This window comes from Carica papaya, chromosome 1 (assembly GCF_054855325.1).
Source record: "Carica papaya isolate Zhongbai chromosome 1, ASM5485532v1, whole genome shotgun sequence".
NCBI lineage: Eukaryota > Viridiplantae > Streptophyta > Magnoliopsida > Brassicales > Caricaceae > Carica > Carica papaya.
The window spans coordinates 20,817,067-20,826,915 of record NC_142309.1 but is presented as its reverse complement, the minus strand read 5'-3'; the positions used below and the strand labels follow the sequence as shown (position 1 = coordinate 20,826,915).

At 34.7% G+C, this 9,849-nt stretch overlaps 2 protein-coding genes across 3 annotated transcripts; both read left to right on the top strand.

Moving 5' to 3' along the window:
* The first annotated feature begins 2,918 nt into the window (after positions 1-2,918).
* On the top strand, positions 2,919-4,241 carry LOC110811335 (alpha/beta-Hydrolases superfamily protein). Its single transcript, XM_022037805.2, has 2 exons — positions 2,919-3,372; positions 3,495-4,241. The coding sequence occupies exons 1-2, from the start codon at positions 3,002-3,004 to the stop codon at positions 3,922-3,924; spliced, it is 801 nt and encodes a 266-aa protein (XP_021893497.1). The 5' UTR covers positions 2,919-3,001; the 3' UTR covers positions 3,925-4,241.
* Positions 4,242-6,203: 1,962 nt separating this feature from the next.
* PHT4;6 (phosphate transporter 4;6) lies at positions 6,204-9,615 on the top strand. Of its 2 annotated transcripts, XM_022037792.2 has the most exons (3): positions 6,204-6,765; positions 7,105-7,186; positions 7,877-9,615. In XM_022037792.2, exon 3 carries the CDS (start codon positions 8,016-8,018, stop codon positions 9,333-9,335), a length of 1,320 nt encoding a protein of 439 aa, XP_021893484.2. In that variant the 5' UTR covers positions 6,204-6,765; positions 7,105-7,186; positions 7,877-8,015; the 3' UTR covers positions 9,336-9,615. The 2 variants fall into 2 exon arrangements, with proteins under 2 accessions (XP_021893484.2, XP_021893475.2); XM_022037783.2 differs by lacking the exon at positions 7,105-7,186.
* The last annotated feature ends 234 nt before the right edge of the window (positions 9,616-9,849 follow it).

The following is a 9,849-nucleotide window of genomic DNA, read 5'->3' as shown; positions in this document are numbered from 1 at the left end:
GAAAAATTGAATGTTAGTAAAAATCACAAAACAACCAATTGATCACTTGATTTAAGTAAATTTATTTAACACTATAACGTTTATTTCATACCTACCGTTACAGGTTTTCTAAAATTAACCTATGAAGATAAGTAACCAGATGATATTTTAATTTCATGCATAAGATTTGTAACTCTTCCTTTTAACCTACTTACTGGGACCCCTGAGAGTCTATAGAGATATCTCCTTATTCGTGAACCCAGTATCTAGATTGATAATTATAAGACCCACCAAAATCTTTTTTTTATTAATAAATATAATTTTTTTATTCAATTTATTTTATTTTAATTTAATGTAAAAATAAAGTAAAATTGATGGAGAATTAAATTTAAAAAAAATAGAAAAAATGGGTGAAAAATTGGGTTCTGCGATAACTTTGAAAGAACAATAAGAAACTGAAGGTTAAAACGTAATTTTAAAAAAATTTGCCACATCAGACGCTCGGTCAGCAGCCCCGACCAACTAGAACGCACTAAGTGGCAGAGGCGCTGACATAGGAGGCCACGTGGGGGGCCGTGTGGCCAATCCGCGTACGCGCGATCGAACGATTCAGATCAAACGTGATGGACAAGATCGAGAGCATCCAAACAACCACCAACCTTATGTCAACACCTCATACCGTATTTATAGATTAACCTAAAAGAGCATCTAAGCAAGTAATACAGTTTATCATAATTGGGTAACAAAATAATGAAATAAATAAATAGTGCAGAAAAAATAAAATAAACCAGGTAATCGAGAACACGATTCAAACTAGCAATTTAATAAACTAGATTCAATAGTAAATATTTTAAGCAATACAAGAGAAAATAACAATAAACTAGAATAATTGTACACTGACCAGTTCTGACTCTACTAGTGACATGTAATTATTATTATGATTTTTTTTTATTTTCACAAAACATGAAATTATTGATTTTTAAGTCTCAATTTACTGTAACAGAGAATAGGATGAAGGATCCTTACCCGAATTAGTGTTTCAAAATATTGTACTATCCATTATGCCTCCTAACGGGTCCCGAATTTTTTATATTTTTTTACAAAAATTAAAATACTCGTCATGTACCAAAAATTATCTCAAAAATCTAAAATCGGCGTAGAAAATCTTTTCCGACTAATTTTAGGATTCTGGCACAGCGGTGCCGCCATGCTTCGACACCGGCTCCACCTTCCATGATGATGATTCCCCTTGACTTGGCCAGTTTTGGTGGGTTTTAACCGGTTTTATACGTATCCATACGAAAAATACGTTAAGAAGCCTCAGTTGACCAGAAAAATAAAAAAATTAAACTAACTAGCTGGGGGGGAGGGGGTCTTCAGGTGTGGCGGCTCCACCGATTCTCCTTTGCAGCTAGAGTTTCTTCTTCGACTAACATGTACAGAAATAAACGGTGAACACAATAATTAAAAAATTGTGTGAAACGATAAACGGAAAGGGGACCATCGGAGAGGGTGTAGGATTTTGGTCACGGCAGCTCCGCCGGACTTTACGCACAGTTTTCAACTCACCTGTCGCCCTTTTTGCTCCAATGTGGCCACAAGGATATTCAGAATTGAATTCTAAGTGGGAAGGAAAAAATTTTACATTTTTTAGCAATCGGTGGCGGCGGCCGGTGTTCGGTCTCCTTCTCCAGCGTATAGTTCTTTTTCTCCGGTGAGGGCAGGTGCAACTAAGGTTAGGGTTTCCTGGAACGCGATATTTTAATACTCATCTCATGTCGATCTAGGTCGTCCGTTCGAGAATACGTGACCATCTCTCATCTGTTGGATCTATCTTATTGGGGGAATGAATTTGGGCCGACAATCACGTGGTGCCGATGTTAGTAAGGTTGCCACGCGACGTGCTCTAGTTCACTGGGGTTGCTAACCGAGCTGTCCCATGCAGCTGATTTTTTTTTTTTTTTTTTTTTTTTTTTTACGTTTTAACCTCCTGTTTTTTAATTTTTTCAAAAACAACCATCAAATTCTAATTTTCATCCATTTTTTTTAAAATTATTTTCAATTTCGTACCTAATTTATTTTTTCTCAAAAATTCAATAAAATTAAGCTAAAATAAATAAAATTAATTATTTATATAATTTTTTTATAAATAAAATAATAAAAAAATTATTTCGGATCAATTTTTGGACTCAGGTATCACAATTTGAATATAACTAAATACATATAACTCGTTATTTAATAAATACTTTATAAATTAACAGTAATAAAATAATAATATTTAATTAAATAAAAATTAAAATTTTAGTTATTAATAAATTTATAACATTACAGTGAATAAGAAATACAATAGTATAACAATTAATATTTTTGTGTTATGTACAACTATTATGATTTTGAATCTCATCAAATATATATAATTTGTTGTGGTGAATATTATTAATATGAGTTAACTGCGACAAACCGAAAATATTTAATTAAATAAGAATGAGAATTTTGATATAATATTTGAACCTGTAAAATCCCTATTAAGTAGAAATACAGCGATATAATAGTTAAAATTATTTTTAAATATTGCGAGTTAAAATCTTATTAGATATATATAATTTGTTACCTTACAAATATTTTATGGGTTAGACAACAATTAATGGATAATATTTCATTGAAGGAGAATTAAGACTTCGGTCATTGTTATATTCAAAAGTTGCAGTGATCCCGGCAATATTAGTTCATGCCAGTTATGAAGTATTCTAGCAAAATAATGACTAATATTCATTAATTAGAGCTGTAACAAAAGTCTAATTTTTTTTTTTTTTTTTTTTTTTTTTTTGTATTGAGAAAAAATATGTCGACTAGGCAATACAAACAAGGCAGCCAATTATTAGATACCAAACAAGTCGGACAAGAACCCAACTACAAACACAAAGGCAACAACCCAAGTACATGTATTTGGGTATATAAACACCAGTGCTGCTCTCTTCTTTCTCCCCACAACAAAATTTCCAATTTCAATTAATACAAACACATGGGCAACATACTGCTTGAGGCGCTTAATGTCCGAGTCGTCGGCTCCAGCGACAAAATCCTCGTTTTGGCTCATGGGTTCGGCACGGACCAGTCGGCTTGGCAGCGCATTCTTCCCTTCTTTACCCCTTACTACCGCGTCATCCTTTATGACCTGGTCTGCGCCGGCAGTGTCAACCCGGATTACTTCGACTTCCGACGGTACACCACTCTCGATGCCTACGTAGATGACCTGCTCAACATCCTCGACGTTCTCGGCGTCGAACGATGTGCTTATGTTGGTCACTCTGTCTCCGCCATGATCGGCCTCCTGGCGTCCATCAGACGCCCTGAACTATTCTCTAAGCTCATTCTTATCGGCGCCTCTCCCAGGTAATCATTTTATCAAACATGTAGCATGCATAAAACACATCAATCCGACGAGGCCAAATTTTCAACCCATCAAATCCGTGAAGTTCATAAAATCACACCTGCAATTTTATATGGGTGTACAGGTTCTTGAACGACGAGGATTACCATGGGGGATTCGAGGAAGAGGAGATCGAGAAGGTGTTCTCAGCTATGAAGGCGAACTACGAGGCCTGGGTCAACGGGTTCGCGCCGCTAGCTGTCGGAGCCGATGTACCACTTGCGGTGCGTGAATTCAGCCGGACCCTTTTCAACATGAGACCAGACATAACTTTATTCGTATCGAGAACAGTGTTCAACAGTGATCTGAGAGGAATTCTAGGGTTGGTCAAGGTTCCTTGCTGCGTAATTCAGACAGCCAAAGACGTGTCTGTCCCCATGTCGGTCGCCGACTATCTCCGCAGCCATTTGGGTGGCCGCACCACCGTCGAACTGCTCAAGACCGAAGGCCACTTGCCACATTTAAGCGCGCCGGGACTCCTGGCTCAAGTCCTCCGCCGAGCACTTTCCCGGTGAGACTTCCTTAATAATTATCTAATTGTTTTTTTTTTTTTTTTTCTTTTGGAAGTTTCTGCTAGAGGTGGACAGTAACAGCGGGGCCATCCGAAAAAGAAAGAAGGGGAGATGTTGACACGTGGCGAAATGTGTGGATGTTAATTGATGGAATGGTTATTTCCTGTTTGGGGATGATTAGTCAAAAGGATAAGAGTATCCACGTGATGATCACGTGATGACGTATCTATTTTAGGTTTCCTCTTTTTGTTGTTGTATATTTTTTGTCATTGGCGATAAGTAGCGAGCAACTAGCAATATAATGAAATATCATTAATCAACACTTTGTACTTTTGTAAGAACTATCCGATTGCCTTTTCTTTTTTTTTTTTTTTTTTTTTTTAAAAAAAAGTTTTAGCTGAGTTGATAAGATGTCCGAGTAGTGTGGGAGAAGATTGAGATTTCTTTCCTCCAAACTCATGATATATATATATATATATATATATTAGATATTATTAATTCACGGCACATTAATTATTATTAATAGTTACTATTCTAATCTATTATTCCTTATGAATTATTAAGTTATTTCATGATTTTTGTTATTTATTACAATTTGATTTTAATTTTTAACAGAAAATGTTAAAATGATTATAGTATTTGGATATTTTAAAAAATCAATTTAATTAAAGAACTAGTACACTTATTTTTGTTGTTAATAACTTACTAAGTTAATTAATTATTCAAATATAATTTATAACAAACTTAATATACCCATTTAGCAATTTATTTTTATATTTAATGTTTGTCAAATTGATGGATAATTAAGAAATGATAATTAGCAATCATGAACAAGTAAAATAATAACAATTTTCAATGAAAATGGTACAAAATATATATTAAGAGATTGCAATAAATATGTATATGAATTTTTTTTTTATTTTTTATTTTTTTGAGGATATATCATCATTAATCATGAGTATCATCACCATCTAGTGGAGTAAATGCACCCCAAAAACATGTAGCTTATGGATAACTAAATCTATATTAGATAAGTGCAAAACATGTTGAGTCATGATATTAGTAAATTGATCACAAGTTCAACTATCAAAATAAATATATATATATAAGTGCTTAAAATAAAATACACATACGATGTAAAATTAATTGAATAAGATATTTAAAGATATTCAATTTTATTTATATTATATTTTTTAAACCCATATGTTGACGAACAAATTTTTACTTAGATGAGAAAACTAGTAAACAATTATCTTAATGAGGAATCAACACCTAATATAAAAATTATGATAAAAATAATTAAAAAAAACCCATAATAATAACCATAAAAATAGTATAAATTTTAAAAGAGATACATATAAACTATCCCATTAATAAAAAAATTTATTAAAATTCTATTAGTTATTTTCTACACGAATTGAAATCATATTATCAAAATAATTATTTTCTCCGTTACATATTTAATAAAAATAAAAAATATTTTATTTAAAATAGATCTTCATGGTTGCGGATACCTCAGGGGCCATGGGCCCGGGCCCATGTCTTAAGCACTCAGCCTCTTCTCTTATTCTAATATTCCACTTTGGATAAAATAGAAATAAATAATTCCAGTTAATTTTATTTTATAAAATTTTTTAAGGATGTCACGGGAAACTAATTCTTTATAGGACGATCAATAATCAATTTTAATACACATAAAATTATATATACGACCTAAGTAATTGTTACTTAAAACTAATTTATTTATTTATTTATTTTTTGATAGATTATCAATTAGTTATCAAGATTTAATATTTATTATAATTTAGTTTTTTTTTGGTTTGTTTTAATGGCTATGGTTTTTTTAATTTATTATAATTATATATATTGATATATTAATTTAATTAAGTAAAAAAAAACAGTATATTTTTTAATTATTGTATATTAAGTGTTTGAAACAAATAGAATATCGTATTATATTATATAATATTAAAAATTAAGTTCTAACAAGTTGTGTTTTGAAAACTAAATTAATAATTTTTCTTTTATTTAGCGATTTACATACATTTATGGATTTGAGCTTAAAATATTTATGCATGCAAGGATTTAGGTGTATGTATAGATTTGAGTTGTAAATTTCTTAATTTAAGAGGTAAATTAATTATAATATAGACTTTTTTTTTCTTTTAATTAAAAAGTCCAAATACTCGACCTAAATTTAGATTTTCTTTTAATCCACGGATCCCCTATATGTTTGACTACGAAAACGGTTACATTAACTACTGACACTATATACCCGTACCCGAAACCGGGATCCGAATCCGAACAACATAGATCTAAGCATGATCTTCCGGGTTCCATCTGAGAAAAATAAAAACCGACACCGATTGAGAAAAACGGGAAGTCAACGAATCAGATACGTTGGAGACGAAGATACGAGCAAAGTCGAGACTTCCCGTCGATCTGCGGAAGATTGAAAGAACGGGAGATAATCTTGCCTGAGGAAGAACGGAGACCTGACGCGAGAAGGATGAAGATGGAAATGGCAGCTGGAGATGAGAAAGGTAGAGGCCTGGCAGGCATCGGAGAGGAAAGCTAGGTAGAACATTTAAGCCGGTTTAAACTGTCCAACACGCTGTGAACCCTCTCTCGGAGGAGAGGTTTGTTCTTCCGCAAGGGAGGGGGAGAGAAGAGGGGTTGTTGAGATAAAATTTTTAACACAAGATCGAGAGACAGTGAGAGAGATCTGAGAACCTTGAAGATGAGGAGGAATTGGAGACGAATAAAACCTAGAGAACAGAATTAAATGCAGTAAAAAAGGACGTTGGTAACTGATAGCAATTTAAGGCTTGGATTTCTCAATTGGTAAAATCTCTGTAACCCTCTACTTAGATGGATCGAAATGCGTTTAGGTTAGGGTGCTTTTTTTATTTAAAGATGAGAAATAGGCATTAACATTTACTGCTTCTTGATGTATGCTCTGTTTGAAATGAATGTGCGATTGTTCCGAGGAGTGGAAACGAGAAATTATGGCTGAATGTCTCTGTCGGTGCCTGTGTCTCTTGTCTCTTGCTTGATTTTCCCCTCTTTCGCATCATAATGCATAATATAACCTCTGTGATGAATTTTCTGGATTGTCTGACAGTTTTTCTTTTTCCATGTTATGATTCTCTTCTGTCCTGTTTGTTGCTGGTAATTATTCAGTAACCAAGTTTTGCGAGCGAAGTTTCTTTCTTCTTTATTCCAAAGGAAGTAGTAAAGGAGAGGTCTCTCCATCTTTTAAGAGGTAAATTAGTTTCGAAATGTGTAGGTTTTGCTCCTACCACTAGCAAAGTATTTCATGAAACAAGGATTAGGATGATCTTTTTCTTTAATTAGTTTGTTTCCTTTTTTTGAATCTTCTCATTTATATCAGTTTTCCATTGAAAAGCTCTTGCTTTATTCTCGAATGCCTACTTACTGCTTGATTATCAATTAAATGCATCCACTAACATCTGTTATGTTGTATATTGGGTCTCCTCCCGTTCCATGTGCCAATTTTATCTAATTCAAGAACTTCATTTATGTTTACTTTTCATGTGAGTTTGTTGTTGGTTTGTTCATAATTCTCTGTTGGAATGTGCTTAACTAATTCGGCTTCGCCAAGTAATTGGGTTTTGTGTTTAACTTGATAATGTGGCATGCCTACAGATGCTAAGGTTCTGGGAAGCCTGATCCTACCTAAAAAGGATCATTTGCGACTCCACAGTCTTATTCAATAAAATTGTTGTTTTTGGAGAGTCATGGAGTCACTGCTTATGGCAGCTATAAGCAACTATATTTTAAAGTGCTTTTAGACGTTTGATAGAATATATAGCCTGTTTAAGTTCGTGTCTTTTTATCTCTTGTTTCACATATATTCATATATCGGTATACACATGTGCCTATGTATATTTTAAGTTTCTCTCTTAAGTTTATTTCTGGTTTTTATTTTCAGGTTCTGTTTATCTTGAAGCTTGTGAGTTCAGAAGTTAGTCCGATTCTTTTTTCCTGACTAAACTGCTCCATTTAAGAATTAAGGTCATTTGAGGGCAACTGTTAATTCAAATAGCTCTACAGGAAGAGTATGGTGAATCATGAGGTGGATGAAATTTCCAAAGCGTTACCTGATCGTCATTTTGACATTTATTTGCACCTGTGTTTGCTATATAGAACGAGTAGGTTTCTCCATTGCATACACCATTGCAGCTGATGCTGCTGGAGTTAACCAATCAAGTAAAGGCACCATTCTTTCTACATTCTACTATGGTTATGCCTGCTCCCAGGTGCCTGGAGGATGGGCAGCTCAGAAAATAGGAGGAAGAAAGGTTCTCCTTCTCTCATTTGTATTATGGTCATCTACTTGTTTCTTGGTCCCGCTTGATCCAAATCGAGTCATGATTTTGGTGATGGCTCGCTTACTTGTTGGTGTGGCCCAAGGTTTCATATTCCCTTCCATCCATACTGTCTTAGCACAGTGGGTTCCACCTCATGAAAGGTCTAGATCCGTTTCGCTTACAACATCTGGGATGTATCTAGGAGCAGCTATGGGAATGCTTGTCCTTCCAAGTCTAGTGAAGTTTAAAGGTCCACAATCTGTGTTTGTTGCTGAAGCAGCATTAGGTGTAATGTGGTCTCTGCTTTGGTTTAAATATTCTTCTGACCCACCTCGATCTGATCATCCAAAAGCGACAGCTGCTGGATTTGGAGAGTCTTTATTGCCAATCAAAGGAAGTCACAAGAATAAAGCGGAGAGTACCAGCAGAACTGCCAAAATCCCATGGAGAAGGATTTTACTTAGTTTTCCAGTTTGGGCAATTGTAGTGAATAACTTCACATTCCATTACGCTCTTTATGTGTTAATGAACTGGTTACCAACATACTTCGAGCTTGGGCTACATCTAAGTCTTCAGGATATGGGTTCATCAAAGATGATGCCTTACCTCAACATGTTTATATTTTCTAATATAGGCGGAGTTGTTGCTGACCACTTGATTACTAAAAGAATCTTATCTGTGACAAAAACTCGGAAGTTCCTCAACACCATTGGCTTTGTAGTTGCTTCTCTTGCATTGATGGCGCTGCCCCTCTTCCGAACTTCCAGTGGGGCTGTCTTTTGTTCTTCTTTGGCACTTGGTTTCTTGGCACTTGGGAGAGCTGGGTTTGCTGTGAATCATATGGATATTGCACCCAGGTATGCAGGAATTTTGATGGGAGTTTCTAATACAGCTGGTACATTAGCCGGCATTATTGGGGTCGATCTGACCGGAAAGCTTCTCGAGGCAGCAAAAACTGCTTATTCGGATATTTCAAGCCCAGAAAGCTGGAGACTTGTGTTTTTCATTCCAGGATTGCTATGCATTTTTAGTTCCTTCATTTTCCTAGTGTTCTCAACAGGAGAGAGGATTTTCGACTGAGGTAGGCTTCATTTGCATGTAACTTCTGCTGGTTATCCATGTGGATAACTGAACTGAGTATGCTGATTTCTGCTGGTAAGACTTCTACACCAATTTTTAGTGTACAACGATTTTACCAGGGTAAAAAGTGATCGAGAAATAGTGGATAGCAAGAAAACAAAGTCATTCTTTTATTTGTTCACTGAGGGGATTTACTTTTTACTCTGGAACATTTTAAACATGTATTGCTGGTAAACTTTGACAGAGGAATACGATCAAATAAGGTTCTTGGTGGTGGTAATTTTTGGTTCTTTGTGAGCACTTGGTCTTCGTAGCACTTCATAAATTTTGGTTATATGCCATTAAAGTTATTCGCTTCTTTTTTGGCCTAATGGTCACGGTGGTATTATGGTGCGTCAAGACATGTTTCACAAGCAGCTGATCAGATCATCAAATTATTACCGACAAAATCAGCTGGATCCTTGAACGGTCTATGCAGCAGCTGGCAAGCTGGCAAAATAAATATGATCCGCTG